The sequence below is a fragment of the Gadus chalcogrammus genome, chromosome 22, assembly GCF_026213295.1.
Source record: "Gadus chalcogrammus isolate NIFS_2021 chromosome 22, NIFS_Gcha_1.0, whole genome shotgun sequence".
Taxonomy (NCBI): Eukaryota; Metazoa; Chordata; class Actinopteri; order Gadiformes; family Gadidae; genus Gadus; species Gadus chalcogrammus.
Window position 1 is genome coordinate 14,577,081 of NC_079433.1, and position 20,000 is coordinate 14,597,080.

General features: G+C 49.1%; 1 protein-coding gene across 1 annotated transcript in view; it reads right to left on the bottom strand.

Annotated features, from left to right (window-relative positions):
* Nucleotides 1-5,911: 5,911 nt before the first annotated feature.
* znf704 (zinc finger protein 704) overlaps nt 5,912-20,000 on the bottom strand; it is a 46,396-nt gene continuing 32,307 nt past the window's right edge. The window contains exons 3-10 of the mRNA XM_056583137.1: nt 17,914-18,017; nt 15,752-16,029; nt 12,625-12,725; nt 10,158-10,369; nt 9,997-10,073; nt 9,198-9,326; nt 8,671-8,762; nt 5,912-7,703 (exon numbers count right to left, since the gene is read on the bottom strand). Coding sequence (XP_056439112.1) covers nt 7,589-7,703; nt 8,671-8,762; nt 9,198-9,326; nt 9,997-10,073; nt 10,158-10,369; nt 12,625-12,725; nt 15,752-16,029; nt 17,914-18,017 — 1,108 coding nt within the window. The 3' untranslated portion in view covers nt 5,912-7,588. The remainder of the gene's footprint in view (nt 7,704-8,670; nt 8,763-9,197; nt 9,327-9,996; nt 10,074-10,157; nt 10,370-12,624; nt 12,726-15,751; nt 16,030-17,913; nt 18,018-20,000) is intronic.

Below are 20,000 nucleotides of genomic sequence, written 5' to 3' on the forward strand. Positions count from 1 at the left end.
AGAGAGAGAGAGAGAGAGAGAGAGAGAGAGAGAGAGAGAGAGAGAGAGAGAGAGAGAGAGAGAGAGAGAGAGAGAGAGAGAGAGAGAACCCGTGGCTGAAAGAAAGTGGACCAGGTCAACGGGGAATCCCAAGCCCTTTTAAACCTTCCCTTAGATATATAGTTATATATATAGATATATAGTTATATATCTATATTTAAAAGCGTGATATAGGTCTAGCTGATGCTACAGCACATCTGTGCCATAACTAGAAGTTGTCCCAGAAGTAATAAAGAGTACATTTCGAGCGGTCACAGAGAACAGGAGGGAGAGAGAGAGTGTGAGAGAGAGAGAGAGAGAGAGAGAGAGAGAGAGAGAGAGAGAGAGAGAGAGAGAGAGAGAGAGAGAGACCCTATTACAATCCTTCAATCAAGGATCCCACGGCACAAACAACACATGAATACAAAGTCATACATTTCATAAATACTGTTTGTTTCCTAAGTGGCATGCACATGCAGTTATAAAAAAATACACCACAGGAACACCAGTTTTAGAAAATAAAGTGCGACAGCGGTCGACTTGTTGAGGTCGTCGTAGTTACGTTCTAGGTTTGGCAGACTGTGAGAAGATCTACTCAGAAAAGGTGGAAAGGTGTCTGCCCTTTAGTTTTGCATATTCATTTTAACATAATTCATATTTAGGGGACTTCATCGCCCATGTTTCAAAGTAGTGAAACGCATCTTCAGTTTCATTATAGCCATAGTTATAGTCTTATTTCCATGAAGGGAATTGAAGCAAATATGCTGCGATATCAATTCCCTCAGTCTCCCAGAAAGTTGTGACTTTCAGGGCCCCTGTGGAAATGAGCCAGCAGGAATGTACTCCGAATGGATCATCTCACAGACCGGTTGTTACAAACTGTTGGCAGAGAAAAGACAGACTCTTCTTGATTTCCCAAACATTTAGAAAGATTGCACCACAATCACGTTTTTAAAGAACATCAAACTATACTTATCTACAAGCCCTTTGAAAAAAGGATAGGAAAAAAAAAGAGCAATGTTTGGGAAAACAAAGAGAAACAAACACAAAGGAAATCACAGATCCGCAGTATTGTTATCAGATTGGAACCAACAAACAGAGTGCGATTAGAGACAAGTTTGTGTACAAGTTTACAGAGAGTACAAAAGCCACTTAAGATGATACAAACCCCTTTTCTATAACCGCTTTCCAGAAACATTTAAAAGTAGTCCAAACTTAACATTTAACAATCCGACAAAATGCTATTCCCCTGGCCCTGGTATGTGTGTGTATATGTCTGTCTGTGTGTGTGTGTGTGTGTGTGTGTGTGTGTGTGTGTGTGTGTGTGTGTGTGTGTGTGTGTGTGTGTGTGTGTGTGTGTGTGTGTGTGTGTGTGTGTGTCTTACAGCACTAGCAAGGCCAAGACAGCGACAACAGCTAGACACAACCAACCCATCGGTATCCATGTGATGTTACGGGCCAAGGCTATGAAGACGCTATGCTAACGCTATACCAAACGCTATACTAATCCAAGGCACATTCAGGGCTTCCTGTTCGCTCACATCGTCGGGTAGATGTTACAGTCCTGCTACCGGGTACACAGAGCTCGTCCTCGACCTTCCATCGTGGTCGAGGTCAAAAGGAAGAGGAAGGAAAACTAAATCCCTCATAAACTGATCAAGGGCCAAAAGTGGGGAAGCCGCTTTGATATCGCTTTTGTGTGTCCTGCCTCTTGAATATTCATTGAAATTCTATTGAGTACAATTCCGTCCAATCATGATGCTCGCTGGACACGACCGGGGCTGGGGGGGGGAGATAAACTGCCCGTCACCACGGTTGCCATGGAAACCTTTCCACACGTCTATCGGCAACTAGGTAGCATGAACTTGGCCAATGCTGCTTTGGGGCTTTATTCACAGTCGCCCTAGTGCTCTCAAGCGACGGATAAGCCATTCAAATATCCGAAAGTCTACTCGAACCACGTTTACATAAAATGTCTGCTAGATGATTTAAAGTGAACTGTGTGTAGGGAAATTGGATCTCATGCGGCGAGGGTGTGTGGGTGTGTGTTGGGAGGTATGGGAGGGGAGTCAAGGTTAAACTGGGGTGAGGCGTGACAGGCTTCTCGATGACAGACGGTGGGATACATTCACTGGGAGAAGGAGACGCAGAGCCGACCCGCCCACGCTGACCTACGCTATCCTGCAATCCTGCAGAACACACAAGGTTATGCGTGCCTGGTCCAAGAAACTGGGCCACTGTTGGCCAATGGGGGCCATGCTCACCCAGAAGGACCCCCCGTAGGACCCCTGCTTCAGGCGTCCTGTGAACACAGACGAAGGGCAGCCAGCCATCCTCATAGACATAACCACCCCTCCCAAACCAGAAGGGCTAACTTATTAAGTCCCTTTTGGAGCCACGGGAGTCCATCTTGATGGACAAGGAGCCTTTATTATCCCATTTTAAATTTTTACACATGTCTGACATATCATGACAATATGGTGACATCCGCTGATATTGTCTCTGGGTTATAGCTTATATTGCTTTAGACTCGGACTGTGTGCTGCCAGAACACACCCAGAAGTCTCAACCCCTGGTGATATGAAATATGAAGAAGAAAAATAATCTGAGCGGAGATGGCGGTATGAGAACTGTCAACTTGTCAACTGGTGTTTGGGCAGTCACTGCAAGACGTTATCTGAGAGGCCACACAATGCACACACACACACACACACACACACACACACACACACACACACACACACACACACACACACACACACACACACACACACACACACACACACACACGTGTGCGGTACTCACAATTGATGACTTTGACCTCTTATATTATTGAGTAGCAAAAAACGCTTTTTATTTTTAATCTTATTAGAAATCTGGAGTCTACGGTTTAGCATCTTTAAAGGGGCCGATAGACTGGTATTAAAACTCACCCGAGACACATCCCTCTCACCCGAGACACAACGATGGTTTGGAGTAGTTTGGGGTTGAGTTAGTCTAGCGAAGGCCTCCCTAGTGGGCTGGCTTTAATAAGTCAGGCCTTCATGGGGACTTCGGATGATAGTCAGCATATGGTTCAGTAGGTGTGCCAGCCTCATCAATTCATTCTTTCTGTGTTTTTTTGACAGTTAAATATATTCAGGGGATGCCTTGAACGTATTGTTGGATGAGTTTGTGCCAGCTGTAGTGTTTACAGCATATGGCAATGACTAACGCTCTGACTATTCTCTAGTTATAGACTAGTTGCTGTTGGCAGGTATCCAAGTTGTGTTTGAATAGAACAGGAAAGTTTTTTTTCCTGTTCCTCCATAATTAATTTCATTGTTGGCCCCCACCTGCAGCTATATCCACCGCATGTGAATAATTGAAGGCTTGATATTTCACTTGTCCCCCTCGAATATTTCATTCTTATTCATAGCATGCACATAAGTTAAAGTAGAAAAGGTACAACAATATTTAACTGAACGTGTAAATATAAATGTTGGCCTTTTGTTTTGTTCTTGCAGCCAACAATAAATCCTGAAATTTAAGTAGGAGGAGGAACGATGAGAGCTATTCATCTGGAAAATAAACTCAAGAAAATAAAAATCAAGCTAAAGAATCGCTGCAGTGAAAGGAAAGTGAAAAAAATAAGTTTTGTGTTTTAGGGTCGACTAAAGTGGTTGTCTGGACACTGGGTAGACGTAAGCTTAAGGTGTTTTTATTTTCATGCTCTACAGAGTAACAGTGGGTACAAAATGGAGTATGCTGCAAGTGTGATCACCAGCACGCATGGGAGACATAGAAGTGGAACTCTGTGTGAAACAAACAAACAAAAAAAAAACAGAAACACAATGTTTCGTAGAGACTTTTAGAAGCACCATTATAAGCCGATTATGAAATGGAATAGGTTAAAAATACAAAAATAAAAGAGCCTTGAAAATGCCTCATTGCTCAGGTCATTGATTCATTGGAAAGGGAACAGAACCAATACAGAAGCAGGCACCAGTCCAGAAGCAAAGACCCCGTCTGGTACGGAGAGGCCACTAAGGCTGACCGTCACTTCATCTTTCATTTGAGTTGTCAAATCAAACACAGAGCCGACTAGAGAAACATTTCAGAACTTCATTCTACCGATACGCCGTCTGGTTTTTACAATACCCACGCCCTTATACGTATATCTTGTCCTACCAGCACGGGGCCTTTACACTGGACTCAACAGGTTCTGTATGGTGGAAGACAAGTCATTGATAAACACAACCCATGAAGCACCGTCAGGAATGTTACACAAGAGCCTCGCGGCTGGATGCAATGGAACAACAAGGAATGAACTGAACCAAGGTGAAATCAGAGAGGGGAAAGCGTAAAGGGATGCCGCATTATCCACCCAAAACATCGCTTATGGTGGGTGAATGTTCTCGTCCCCCGGTCAAACGGTTTGGACTGCAGCAGGAGACCGTTCTAGGACAGCCCCCTGGTGCCTCTCGACCAGTTCAATCCCACCGGCCGGAGAATCCCCTGGGAGATGACGACTGCAGGGCCCACACTGAAACACTGGTGCCTTGGGTGGGGGGGGGAGAGGGGCGGCCAGCCAGCCCTGGGGCTCCTTGATGCGCACACACACAATGCACATGGACACACACACACTGAGCTGTCAGTCAAGTAAATTGCTAATGGGACTGTGTAGCTCGGTGAGGAGTGATTTGGGAGGAATAAGATAAAGGTTTTGGCCAAACATTGTTTCAGATACGTGTCTTTTTGCATGAATGTCCCTGTGGTTGTGTGTGTGTGTGTGTGTGTGTGTGTGTGTGTGTGTGTGTGTGTGTGTGTGTGTGTGTGTGTGTGTGTGTGTGTGTGTGTGTGTGTGTTTGTGTGTGTGTGTTTAGGGGTGTGTGTGTGTGTGACCATTCCTCTGTTGGAAATAGAAACTGGTTTAATTGGCCAGGAAATCTCCTTTTCAGGAGAAAATGAAAATTAAACAAAACATATATATATATATACATGTAGGTATGCAAGGGTTAAAAAAAAAAAACAGAAAAAAAACATGCCTCTTTTCGGATTTACCTTCAAGTCCAAAGTTGTATTTTATACTATTTTTCTTTCTCTAAGTATATATATATATATATATATTTGTCTTAATCTTCTTAAGCAACAATACGTTCACATAATGGCAAGATCATTTTGAAATATTCAGAAATATTTCAAAATAGAGTAACGACATGGAAGAAAACACAACATAACGGATGAAGAGAGGACTTTTAGGCTTCTCCAATTTCCCGCTGTGAGAGTAAACCTCCACTGAACTCTCAAGTACGAGAAGTTCTCGGTTCAATGTGTGGCAGACAAGAGATTTTGAGAAAATACTAGCTTGACATATCTCTATTGAAATAAAAGATAAACAGTGAACACAGAAAGCGTTGTCGGTGTGAGGAGGGAAGCGATGGTTTGAGGAGGCTAAGCCCCTCGAGTTTAATGGCTGGTGTTGGCTTCTTGGGCGACCTATTTTGATTTAGATGTGCTAGAAATTGTGCAAAAATTCATGAATTTGAGAGAAAAGGTTGGATAAACAAATCCATGTATAACCAGTATAGTATATAGTATAACCATTATCAGATGTTGATAAGATTTCTCTTTGCATTGTATACTACATTTCCAACCGTTTCACAACATTACGAGCATGTCACAAAATCAAAGCCCGGAGGAGAAAAGGACATCATCTAAGGTCAGTAAATACACTAAGGTCAGTTCATATTTTGGTATGATTCTGTTTTTTCATAGATTCCCAGGGAAAGGTTGGACAATATTTGAAGCAGCATGATTCATTATGCTTATTCCTACGGTACTGAACGTGCTGTGGATGCTCGTCAAGATCACTCAATTTTGAAATCACAATGGAGATTGCCTTGAAAAAATGTTTTTGCCGACATGGAGACCAGTGATAAAAGCTAGTTTTGACCATTTCACCATTGCATGACACTTTAAGTCTGTTAACAATGTGAGTTAGAGCTAGTCAAAGAGCCACTGTTCTTAAAACAGAGTGCATTTTATGTTAGGCTTCCTTAATGTCTGAGTTCCTCTACTAGCTTGGTGATCACAATATCCAGGGCATGATGGGAGTAACAAGAGGTTATCAACTCTCTAGAAGTGCTCCATCACACACACGCACACACACAGGCACACACACACACACACAGGCACACACACACACACACAGGCACACACACACACACACACACACACACACACACACACACACACACACACACACACACACACACACACACACACACACACACACACACACACAGGCACACGCACACACACACAAACACACGCACAAACACACAGACAGTGCAAGTGCCTTACTTTTGGTTATGAGCCTTTCCCCCTGCCCCCTCCGGTTGAGCTGACTAATTGGACACAGCCGAAATAACAAAAGAAAAAACAATAGAACACCATGGTACACAGACTCATTAAAGGATACCAAGAACAGAGAGTACATTTTGGTTGTGACATATTGTTTTTGTGTGACGTGTGAGAAACGGTTCATTTGTGAGTGGTGCTGTATTGACCAGTTTTTCTTGCAGATTATTTTTTTTGCTGTCTTTTAAAATCACATTCCTGATACAAAAAAAAGACAAACAAATTCAGTTAGAAAAGTGAAAGAGATATAAAATAGTACCGGTTGTGTCCGCGTGCAGTCTGCTGCGGTCTGTACCATCTGCCTTCCCTGACTGGAAATGGAATATTTTGTGTTTGTATATGGAGTCTTTTTCGTTGATCATTCATTATGGTATGTCCTGTGGCCTCCGGCTGGGTCTATGACTACACCTTGCCCCCCGGCCCTCCATCCTGTGACCCACACCGTCCTGTGCTGAGCCACAGAAGCTGCAAAAGGGGCGGGGGGTTAGAAATGGCCCACTATAAAGAGTGGGACACGGGGAGGCGAGAAGAGGGAAGCCTCTCCTCCTTCACCACCGCCACCTCGGACAAAACAACACTCAAGCCAAGACCTCACTTGCCTTCTTGAGTTCTATGGACCAAAAGGTTTCGTAACTACTTCTGAACTTCACTTTGTATACTTTCCATTGAAGAACAGATGGGAGAGTTACATAGAAAGATACAGCACAAAACTCCAAAAACAATATAAAACCGCAGATATGCGTCAATTCGGTTCTTTTTCTTCCCCTGTTTAGCTGCACGTGGGTTTTCCCCGAAGTCCGGGGAAGGAGAGAAGGACGGAAGGAAGGTAGGGAGGAAGGAAGGAAGGAAGGAAGGAAGGAAGGAAGGAAGGAAGGAAGGAAGGAAGGACGGGCATAAAGCACCGGGGCAACCTGGACGGGGAATGCTATTGGTGGACCCGGCTGCCCCTTTGGTTTCTTCAACCACGGGATTGGTGCAGAGTAGCAGTAGGCGGGAGCTTAAGGGGGCGAAGCCAGATATTGACACAAATGTCGAGGGATGATGAGCATGCAGAATGTTGGTCGTCACACTTCTTCCCCCCAGCCCATTCCCAGGAGGCCAAAGCCCCGGGGGTCGGGGGCGTCGTGGAGGCGGGGTGAGTTGGTTCTGTGGTGGGCACGGCGGAGCCTCAGTCGGTGAATCTCTGGCAGGCTTTTTTCCATCGGCAGGCTGTGCACCACATGTCTCGGTTCTCCATCCCGTACACCTTCCGGCACTTCTTACCCTCTCCACGCACCTTCCGGCTGGAGGGAGGGAGGGAGGGTGGGAAGGGGAGGGAAGGGGGGAGGGAGAGGGGGAGATAGAGAGAGGGAGGGAGGGAGGGAGGGAATGGGAGGGCAGGGGGGAGGGAGAGGGGGAGAGGGAGGGAGGGAGGGAGAGAGAGACAGAGGGAGGGAAGGATGGCAGGGGGGAGGGAGGGCGGGGGGGAGGGAGAGAGCAAGAATAGCACAGCAAATGTTGAGTGAGTGACATCATGACTGACAACCAAAGCCTATCGCTACACATTTACGTTTTGCCCAGCATCAGAGCGACATATGAAGAACCCCACCCAATGTTTTGTAGTTGCCGAGTGGCTATCCAAGAATGAGTTCAGGTAGAACAAGGCAAGTGGTAAAAGTAAGCTATCCAAAATATAATCCCTAAGCTACGAGAGAGAGTAACACTAACACTGGGTTGTATTTCCTCCATTGTGAGACCCTGGATCTACATTGGAAACTGAACAATGACAGCAGCTAAGTTTCTTTTTAAGGCTTACTAGGCTTATGGAAACTAGGGGGCTATTACAAACAATACATCTCAAGAGTCAATTTCAAACTGTACTTTCTACCAAAATAGGCTTTTGTAATAAACAGAATTGCATCATTAATTCATAGAAGCCTTCAAGAAGGTCAATGTTGTTCACCAAATACCCGCCATATATGGAGAATACTCAGACAAATGTATATTCCAAAGCGATCCCATTACGTTGAGCTACACAGGACCAGTGCTCACAAGGTCAAACCAAAACAAGTGGCGTGAGCTAGCATGACTTTAGCATAAGCCCATTTGGAAGGGGGCTATGTCACCTTTGCTAACAAGATAAGCTCTTCCCAGCAAGCAGTGTGCGCTCCCATGACTGTAGCTTTAGCGCCGAAGGGGGCTAAGGAGGGGCTTGTGGATCGCTAACCAGATCATCTGAAACATCAAGTGGGGGGGGCGTGGCCTCAGTACCTGATGGCGGCCGTGGCTCTGGGCGGGGAGGACAGCACGGCGATGGTCTGTGGCCGCTGCTCACTGAAGCTCTGGCTCTTACAGGGGGACACCTGAGGAGTAAACACCGGCCATGAGCCAGGAGGGAGGGAGGAGGAGGGGGGGAGACGGCTTGGGAGGATGTACAGCGAAGAGTTCAGTAGTGCATTCAACTTGGATCATAATTTGGCTTCCCGTATATTTGTCATGGACTTTTAGTTTCGCGATTGAAGCAGGCATTCTACCTTAGCGTACCTTAGCTCTTAAAAGATTTATATGAACTGTTTTCACTATTCAGGCCAACTACTTATTCATTTAGCACAAGCTTTTAAACATATTCAGATTTCATTTAATTTCCTTAAGGCGCGAGCCGGTTTGAAGGGAACAACATATCATGCCCTCACTGGCGTACTCAGTCCTTTACCTTGCTATGCTCACACACGGGGGTCTTATTCAAAGTAAAGGACATGCAAAGGTCCCGCCCGGGGCTGAGCGGGCAGAGCGCTCACCGAGTTCCCGGTGAAGGTGACGGGCGGGGACTGCCAGGAGATGCTGAAGCTGTTGGTGGGGGTGAAGCTGCCGACGGCCGGACCCCCACCGCCGCTGTCGGCCGAGGGGATGGAGACCGGGGCGGTGGCCTGGGGGCCGGGGGGGAGGGAGGAGCCAGTCAGTCAACTCTGGATCAATCACCCACAGTGGAGGCTCAGTGGCCCCAGCAACTCAATACATAGATGAACTCAAATCACTACTTACTGACGTGTGTGCGCGTGTGTGTGTGTGTGTGTGTGTGTGTGTGTGTGTGTGTGTGTGTGTGTGTGTGTGTGTGTGTGTGTGTGTGTGTGTGTGTGTGTGTGTGTGTGTGTGTGTGTGTGTGTCTGTGTGTGTGTGTGGGGGGGTTACAAACAAGGTAAGCAGGACTGACTGGGCAGTTAAAAGAGGAGTTTTAAGAGCGTCACTTTAGCTCAGTTCCTGCGGGGTTGGGTTAGTGGCTAAATGATGACCGTTGGGTGCAGGAGAACAAAGACTAAGAATAACAGGACGCCTGTTTACCTCTGTGTTCAAGCTATACATCAAACTCTGAGCATTACAAAGCCCTCGAATCATCATCTTCCTCAACAGTAGCATTAGTAGTAGTAGTATTTAAACACAGACACAGACACAGACACAGACACAGACACACACACACACACACACACACACACACACACACACACACACACACACACACACACACACACACACACACACACACACACACACACACTCACACACACACACACACACACACACACACACACACCCCCCCACCTGGTAGGCGTGGTCGGCGTGTATGAGGTAGAGCGCGCTGGGCGCCGAGCGACTCAGGGGCGTGGCCCCGCCCCCCCCTCCCCCTCCGAGCCGGCCGTTGCAGACGCCGCCGTGGTTGTCCTTGGCGACGGAGATGCCGATGCTGTTCTGTGCGGGGGAGCGGTGGGCGTCGCCGCCGCCGCTGGGCTGGGCGGGGCCGGCGGCGGGGGGGAGGTGGGAGAGGGGAGGAGGGTGGGGGTGAGGGGGCAGCGGAGGGGAGAGGACAGAGGGCGTGGCGGGGGAGGGGCCGCCCAGGCCCTCGTCTGTGTTCAGCTTGATCTCCGTGTAGTAGAAGTCCTCCTCGCCGTCGCTCCAGTCCGAGTCGCAGTTCCGCCTGGCGACAGGAGCAGGAGCAGGGGGGGGAGGGGGGAGGGGGGAGAGGGGAGGGGGTAGGAGGGGGGAGGGGGGGGGAGGATGAAGGTCAATGCGTGTGGGAGGGGATATCAAAGATACAGATATAGGAATCAGGTATATAGTAAGGCCAACGTGGAGCCCAGGATAACAGGAGGGGCTGCAGTGGAGGTTAGGGTTAGGGTCATCCTGGGTGTCTGAGGGCCTTGATACAACCCAGTCAGGACCCTACAAGCTGTTGTGCATTGATTAAGGAGACCTGTGCCGTGTTCCGATATCCATGCTTCCATGAGTACACTTAAACAAAGTAAACTATCCGCACTCTTAAGTGCGTTAATTTTCAGATGTCAGTGTTGTTCCAAATGGAATACTCCGTGGTGCACTAACCGGAAATTACGATCACGACTGCCGCCGTGGCTCCTCCCCCGCAATAAACATCCCGCTTTGAACGGTGAACTCTTTACGCCTAGCAGCTATAGAAAGCTATAAAAGCTATAAAAACAACCAAATGTCTCTATTAATGCAGGCTATGGGGAAAATGCGCCGACTTTGGCTCAGCCTGGCTCCGTCTTCTTCCTCTACGTAGCTAAGATGGCTGCCGTTGAGTACGAAAAGTGTACATCGCCACACACTTCGCGATTTGACCGTTTTGAGTACACCGTCCGGGTCCTTTCAGTACACTTATATTCGCCCGATCTGAATCGGAACGCCCTACGTACTCAAACTTAGGCTAGTAAGTACGGATAGTATGGATATTGGAACACGGCACTGGACTAGGTGGAGGGCGGGGCCTCAGAGGGCCTGGACTAGGTAGGGGGCGGGGCCTCAGAGGACCTGGTCTAGGTAGGGGGAGGGGCCCCAGAGGGGACCTGGACTTGGTAGGGGGCGGGGCCTCAGGATCTGCTCCATTACGTCAAGCCCGTTTTTTAAGGCACCTTGTGTCGGTGTTGCTCCACATCACTGTCAGCCCGCTTATCAGACCGCCGCGGGGTGTGTGTGTGTGTGTGTGTGTGTGTGTGTGTGTGTGTGTGTGTGTGTGTGTGTGTGTGTGTGTGTGTGTGTGTGTGTGTGTGTGTGTGTGTGTGTGAGTATTTGTGTGTGTGTGTGTGTGTGAACATGTGTAAGTGTGCGTGCGTGCGTGTGACTGAGCGTGTGTGCACTGAGAGGAGCAGGCGGGCTGTAGTTGAATGTCAGTATGAATTACAGGTCTCCACCGGGTTCAGGACCTGACGCCGGGGGGATCCGAGGCCCGGGACCAGCGCGGGTTGAGGGTCCATGTCTACGGCCAATCGGGTCCAGGCTGAGTCCCCTTCTCTATGAGATAGTACCAGGCTGTGTTATCCTCGTGTGCTACACCCCCGTGGATCCAACCACTGCTGGACGGACATGGAGACCTGGGGAGCGCCTCTAGTATGCTTGGCGTTTGCGCTACGATAGCCTTGGTGCAGCTCACTCATCCATTTGGGTCGCCCCATCAGCCCCCAGCCGGCCATACACACACACACCACCCACACACACACAAACCTCCAGCCCCACCCGCATGCCCAGAGCAAGTGTTGCCGTGACGATAATCTTTCCCTGCGTTAATCCCTTGTTTTGACAGCCTCTGATTAGAAGTGGGACAGGTTGATGGGGAGGGCAAGGGGCAGCGGGGGGGGGTACTGTGTGTGCGTGAGTTAATCTTTTCCCCCAGGTTGAGTGTGTGCGTGTGCGTGTTTGTGCGTGTCTGTAATTTCACCTCTTACCCCAGGTTGACAGTGTGTGTGTCTGTGTTAATGTTTGTGTGTGTATGTGTGTGTTGTTAATGTGCATGTGTCTGTGTGTGTGTGTGTAGGTCTGTGTGTGTGTGTGTGTGTGTGTGTATGTGTGCGTTGATCTCTTAGCAAAGGTGGACAGTGTCTGTGTACGTGTGTGTGTGTGTGTGCACGCGCGTGCATCTCTCAACCCATTTGGACAGTGCGTATGTGTGTGCGCATTACGCCAAACGCAAGCCCGATTTAGCGTAACCGAGCGGTCCAGCTCCGAGACGCACCGAGCCACACCCCACTGCAGTGCTCGGGGGGAACTAGGCATTAGTGTGTATGTGTGTGTGTGTGTGTGTGTGTATGTGTGTGTGTATGTGTGTGGGTGCATGCATGCGCGTGTAACTCTTAACCTAGTTGGACAGTGCGTCTGTTTATGTCTGACTGTCTGTCTGTCTGTCTGAGTTGCTGTTGTTTGTATGTGTGTGTCTCTCACCCCAGGTGCACAGTGCGTATGTGTCTCTGGATGCCCGCTGCAGTGCTCAACACCTTTCCACAGTTCTTCCAGAGACACTTGAACATGACCTTCATGGAGTTCTGCGAAGAAAAACAGAGTTCAGAGTTCATCACCATGTTCCTTTAAATGCCTCACACATTAGAATTCAAGGCTCATCATTGATATTTTATCAAAGATTTTGTTTCGAGAAACGATATATAATTCCTTGATGTAGAGCGATTAGAGCCACTAGTCCGATTGTGTCTCACAGTATATTTGAGGTCATTTAACATATTCACACTATCCGGGTTCAAACCAACCAGAAACTACAAACCCCTTTGAGAGCAGACCAATTTGAGAGAAACTCCTCAAAGTACCTCGGGGTTCGGAGTGAACTCACCGGGAGCCCTTATTAACTCTCGCTCGTGAGCATGTGTAACATAATGAGTGTCGAACAGTCATTTCTCAGAATCCTCCTCCCGACAGTACTCCCCCCTCAGTGAAAGCGAGCCGCCATTTAACCATTTTTCAGAGCCGTTGAAGCCTGACGAAGGTTGCATCCCTCTCTCCCTTGTCATCTATCATCAGAACCGAGGGAGGAGGAGGAGGAGGAGGAGGAGGAGGAGGAGGAGGAGGAGGAGGAGGAGGAGGAGGAGGATGGGGCCAAGATACATTCACTCGACAGTGGTCTTCAGCGAGTGCAACTCTTGTGTCTTCCATCGGCCAACTGTAATTAGATGTTTCTCCGGGCCGCGGAGGAGACGGCCATTGTTTGGGTGATTCTGTCCCGGCCTCCTCAGAGGTTTGGCCGTGCTAAGACGGCTCCAAAGCCCTCGGCTCAGAGGGCCTTTTAGAAAACTGCTGTTATGAGCCTGTCTGTCAAGCCATTGTGGAGGCTCGCTATTTAATTTGGATGTTTTTTTATCCACCGCCCCCCCCTCTCCCCAGCCCTTCTGCTCAGACCTGTGCGCACACACAACAATCATCTCTCTGTCCCCCGTGCATTGTTAAGTCTGTGTGTGTGTGTGTGTGGGTGTGTGTGTGTTACGCTCTTTGGAGAAGAATTGTGCAATTAATTGAATGGGGAGCACTGGCCCGTCTTTGTCTTACCAAGAAAAGACGGGCGCACAAGAAGGGGGTTTGTGGAGCATTTCCATCTGAAACCTGCTGTGTGTGTGTGTGTGTGTGTGTGTGTGTGTGTGTGTGTGTGTGTGTGTGTGTGTGTGTGTGTGTGTGTGTGTGTGTGTGTGTGTGTGTGTGTGTGTGTGTGTGTGTGTGTGCATGCTTGTTTCTATGTGTTTGTCCCTGTGTGCAAGTGTGTCAGTGTATGCCTGTGCCTGTAACTATGCCTGTGTGTGTGAGTGTGAGTGTGAGTGTGAGTGTGTGTGCGTGTGTGTGTACCTGTGCATGCCAGTAATTTCATATCCGCAAGTGTAAAACCTGTTTCCCATGAAGGCTCCTCTTTGCTTTGTCCCCCAACCATCCCTTCACCCCTCCTTCAGCTCATTCCCTCCTCCTCCTCCTCTCCCTTCCCTGTTGCCTGGATCCATTCCATCTCCCCGACCTCCTAGCTCCTCTCTCTCTCCCCCACCCCCACACTCCTCTCTGTCTGCTCCTCCATGCTTCACACAGCCGCGATAAGCCACAAATTAATGCATCTCTCCCGCCAGGCGGGGGTCTTTATCGATTTCCCCAGGAGAAGAGAGAGAGAGAGAGAGAGAGAGAGAGAGGGGGCAAAAGAGAGAGAGAGCAAATGAGAGAGGGCAAGAGAGAGAGCGAGAGAGAGCGAGAGCGAGAGAGAGAGAGAGAGCGCGAGAGAGAGAGAGAGAGAGAGAGAGAGAGAGAGAGCTCATTTGTTGGAGGAGAGTTACCTCCCCTCCCCTCCCTCCCCCGTTTGGTCGGTCCGCCGGGCGTCTGTATTAACATCATTAAGCGCCAATGCACAGCGGACATCAGCGCAGGCTGAAAAGTAATTATGAAGGGCCAAACGCGTCACGGGAGGACGTGGGGAGCAAGGGGAGAGGCGTCAAGGTAGGTGGAAGGGCGGAGGAGAGGAGTGAACGAAGAGGATACGAAGGGCGGAATGAAGCGGGACGCGCAGGGACCTGGAGGGAAAACGAGACGGAGGTAAGGAGAGGGAAGAGTCTCAGGGCTCAGTTAGGGTTCCACGGCGACGCGATGACCACGCAGACGCTCCGACGCAGTCGTGAAACTGCCTCAGGTTGTAGTTAGCGAACCAATCACCCCTGCTGCTGCGTCGCCTCGGCGGAAGGTTACAATTTTCGGGACGCACAAGTCCGTCCATGGCGGTGGACACAAGGAGGGTCCCGCAAGGACGTGAAGGGGTCTGTCAACCCCCTTGTCAACGTGGCAGCATAACTAAGCCTTCAGTAAGGACCGGGGCTGACTTGGAGAGGAGTGATGGACGGAGCCCGAGGCTGGCGGTGTGGTTTGTAGACGGACGGGTGAGTGTGCGTCGTGGGTTACCGTGCTGCCCAAATGTAGAAGCAATCAACCCCCTCTATCGGCGGACAGCGCTGGCAAGAGCCTCCGTCACTGGAGGAGAGAGGCAACTCGTCCGCATGGGTCGTCCCAATAAGTGAATAACAGGGTCTGGAGCTCCACAACAGTTCAAAGAGATGTGGAAACCTCTCTTGGTCCAAACGCCATGGCGTGCTTGTTTTCATGTTGCTTCAAACAGTTGCTGTTGGTCCTTCCGAACCACTCATCTCTCCGAAAGGCCCCCCCATAGTTCCCCCTGACTCACTAAGGGGAACAAACTGAAGGCGGCCAATCACTGCCGTACGTCTCCTCCAATTTCCTTTCTTTTTATTCACTGTTTGATCAGGTAAATATCGCCTTGTATCGTATTCTTCTTGGATATTATTATTTCATATATATCTTTAGCTTTTAGCATTTTGTACTTTTTGCACCTTATTACTTGTTTTAAACTCTGATTCTATTTGTAACATGGTGTTTGCTGCTGCTGCTTAAAGTGCAATTTCCTGAAAGAACCATCTATCTGTATCCATCTCTCTCTCTCTCTCTCTCTCTCTCTCTCTCTCTCTCTCTCTCTCTCTCTCTCTCTCTCTCTCTCTCTCTCTCACTCTCTCTCTCTCTCTCTCACCTTGCGCTTGCGTGGGATGGGCTCGTCAAACAGCAGGCTGCTGCCGTCCTGGTCGTCCAGACTGGGGTCCTCGGGCCCCGGGGCCCCCCCGCCGCCGTTCCCCAGGCTGGGCACCCTGAAGGGCTTGCAGCTGTCGGCGGAGAGGGGCGGCGACGGCGTGGAGGGGTTGGACTGGTCGCTGGGGGCCGACCAGCTCCAGTAGCCCCCCGACGAGCTGTAGCTGGACGGGGCCAGGGGCCCCGCGGAGCCCGGGTCCTTCCAGGAGCCCACCAGGGCCTCTGGAGGAGGGGGGGGAGCAGAGGAGGGGGAGAGGGGAGAGGAAAGGGGAAGGGTGGAGAAGGATAGAGGAGAGAGGAGGAGAAAGGAGATGGGGAGGAGGAGAGAGGAGAGAGGAGCAGATGAGGAGTGGAGGAGAGGAGAGAGGAGAGAAGGAGTTATGAGGAGGAAGGAGCAAGAAAGGGTGAAAGATGACAGAATAAAAAGTAAAGACAGTTATTAGACCAAGCACAAAGTTTCTATGTTCATGTTTGCAGACAACACAGCGCTATTGAAGGCCTGGGAGGCTGATCCATGTTTGATGGAAAAGCAAGACACTATTCAGGGCTGACGGCTCTATTTACACTTCACACAAAAGGGAAACCCGCCAACACCACTGACTGTGCCACAAAATAGAATAGGACACTTTCTAGTCTTGTATTCCATTGGGTTGTTTTTGGATCAAAGGTTTCCTTTCTCCACGCAAAGAGAAATGGATTTTCTAAAAGGTAGAGAAAAGGAATGTGAGCTGTTGTGTATGATTGTATTTGTCATGATATGTGTCTGTGTATGTGTGTGCATGTGTGTGTTTGTTTAAACAAATGGCACACGCGCCAAAGAGACATAATGAGAAATGAGAGCGACAAAGACAATTAAATGTGTGTGAGGTGTGTTCGATTTGTGTTGAATAAATAATTGAGGGAGGAATTTGCAGAGAGCCTTCAAACTGCATTTCATTTTCTTGTTAGAATTGTTGAAAGAAACAAGTGAACTTTCCGTTTGAACCTTCAAGCATTATGCTTTGATCTCCATCCAGACAAAAAGGCCAAAACCAAAGTTGCTTGTATCGAGAGCAGAAGATGATACAGATTCAAAAACCTACAATAATCAGGTTTCTTGGTGCAGTAAAAACAAATATATAACAAAGCTGCAGGTATATAAATAAACATGTTGAGGTGCAGAATGATCCAGATTATGTTGACAATTGGAACATACTCAAAATAAATACGTATTTTTGTACGGAACATGTGGTGGGCCGTTTCCAGCAGATAACATGTACATGTTGCATGTAGTATACGGCCCATGACATCCTACACACATTATTGCATCATGTGGGCATGAAGCAATGGGAACATATAGCGCTTCTTCTGTGTGCGGGCTACAACGCCCACACACAGACACACACAGACACACACAGACACGCCTTGAATGGCAGAGCTGCGTGTCTGTGCATCAGCGGCATCTGATTTCATTGGGGGGGGGGGGGGGGGGGGGGTTGCGCGGAGTTACCGGGCGGTTTCCACCGAGATTGCGTTTGACGGCAGCGGTTTGGACCTCTGTCCAGTGCAATGTAGAGTCGATACGCCACTCAAAACCCATGCACTCGGGGTTCTGCCAACGGGATTGGTTCCGGTGTTGGGAGGAGGGCCACCCCGGGTGGCCCTCCTCCCAACACCGGAACCAATCCCGTTGGCAGAACCCCGAGTGCATGGGGGTTCTGCACGGCAGGGGGGGGAAGCACGGCAGGAGGCAGCGATGTATCAACATGTACACTCAACCGAGTGCGATGACCCCATGGAGGAGAACAATGTAATGCCATTACAGATCTACATGGGACCAGGCCCCTCCCGCTGCCTACGTGGTGGGGGCTATTAGCTATTTTGAAGGCAACGATTTGTTCCAAATCCATGCTTGTTTCCATGATTCTTTGGTTTGTTTGACGGTCGGACACGGAAGGCTGAACAGTAAATGAGGCCGAAGAAAAGTTGCCTTTCAGCCATTTAATCCGTAAAAAAGCGAGATAGATGCGGGGGTTCTCCAGGTTTTTTTTGGGTGGGGAAGCGGAATGTGATCAGATCCTTTATGTGGTGGGCGGGACATGGGGAAGTGGGTAGTGGGGTACTCACCGCCGACTTTGACGGGCGGGCTCCTGACCAATGGGCTGGTGGAGAGGCTGGTCAGCACCATGGCAGCCGTCACCTTGTCCATGTCCACCTCCTCCTCTGAGCGCCTGCTCACACAACACCGCCGAAGAAGAAGAGAGAGAACACAGGTCAACTGGCTTGTTCCACCACCCCCCGGTCCGAGCCCTGCTCACCCACAGGCCACATTTGAAAGAGGATTTAGACATTTTGAATGTGTAATTACAGGGGTCGGGTAAAGAGATACATGGCAGGACATCAATAAGGTGGTCGATTAGATCACGGACGCGGCACATGCACAACAAAACACAGCAGGACGCAAAACATTGCAACACGACCGGCCGTCTGTATTGACTGCTGGGCTGTGAACACACAGCGTGAACCGGGCGTCTTAATGGGTCCCTGTGATCCCCCCGGAAACGGACCCTCTCCATACCTGCGCCTGACGCCCGCTTCGGTCATAACAAGCAGTGGGTATGCCGTGCGTTGGTGTATAGCTGCGGGGGGGTTGTGTGGCATTGTGTTTGTGTATGTGTGCGTGCCATCGCCAAGCAGAGTGCCTCTGTGTGTGTAGGAGGAACTGATTGTATTGTATTAGGATGACCAGTCTCCCCTTGAGACACGAGACCAGCTTAGCCTTAGTCACCACACCCACGCCTACACATGTAAATACTTAAACACGCACACACACAAACACACACACACACACACACACACAAATTCAAACATACACGTGCCGTGGCGTGCACATACACAGACACACAGACACACAGACACACACACACACACACACACACACACACACACACACACACACACACACACACACACAGACACACACAGGTAGTGAGTTTAAGATAAAAGGATTAAGATAGAGGTGAAATGACACCTTGATGCTGGCTGGGTACTGGTTAGTTCTGAGAGATACTTGGTATACAGTTTACTGCCTCTTCAGTTGACCATCCATATGGATAGTCCAGCATAGTGCAGTTTTGTTTGCGGAGAGAAACAAATAAACGAACCAAGGGCAAACAGAGATTCATACATTAGCATAGTGTCTCATATATGTCCTGGATATGGTGATACTCCAAAATACACCTTCACCCCCCCACCCCCCCCCCCCCCCCCCTCCCTGCTTTGCCATAAATCGACCACCAGCTTGGAGGGGGCCTGGGGTAAAAGAGTCGTCGCCATGGCAACAGTGACAAGCTGATAATAACCGGTTCCTTCAAGGTGTGTTTTTGAAATATGGTTGTAGTGAATCAGAGGATAACACGCTAATGAAGTAATAATTACTATGTGATTTATAGGTGGCATTAGAAAACAGACAGAGAGAGAGAGAGAGAGAGAGAGAGAGAGAGAGAGAGAGAGAGAGAGAGAGAGAGAGAGAGAGAGAGAGAGAGAGAGAGAGAGAGAGAGAGAGAGAGAGAGAGAGAGAGAGAGAGAGAGAGAGAGAGAAAGACAGAGACAGAGACAAAGACAAAGACAGAGAGAGAGAGAGAGGGAGAGAGAGAGAGAGAGAGGGGGAGAGAGAAAAGCGAGAACGAGAGCGAGAGCGAGGGAGAGCCACATCTCCTTTGTCGTTAGTGGTTTTATCAAGCTTAGTTTCAGTCCAAGTGCTTATTAATGCTGGATAATTAACACAAGCTTAAGGTGTGTGTGCGTGTGCGTTTGCCTGTCTGTGTGTGCCCACGCATGTGTTTAATGTTCAATTGAAGATGATATATGTGGCGAACAACATTAAGCCAATGTTTAATGTATTGCCATTGCCAAGTTAATAAAAAAAGTGTTTCATATGTCCAGTGTGTGTGTGTGTGTGTATCTAATGAGATAGAGAAAAAGGTAGAGAGAGAGCGAGCAAGAGCGAGAGTGAGAGAGTGAGAGAGTGAGAGAGTGAGTGAGTGAGTGAGTGAGTGAGTGAGTGAGTGAGTGAGTGAGTGAGTGAGTGAGTGAGTGAGTGAGTGAGTGAGTGAGTGAGTGAGTGAGTGAGTGAGTGAGTGAGTGAGTGAGTGAGTGAGTGAGTGAGAGAGAGAGAGAGAGAGAGAGAGAGAGCTCATTTGGCCGTCCTAATT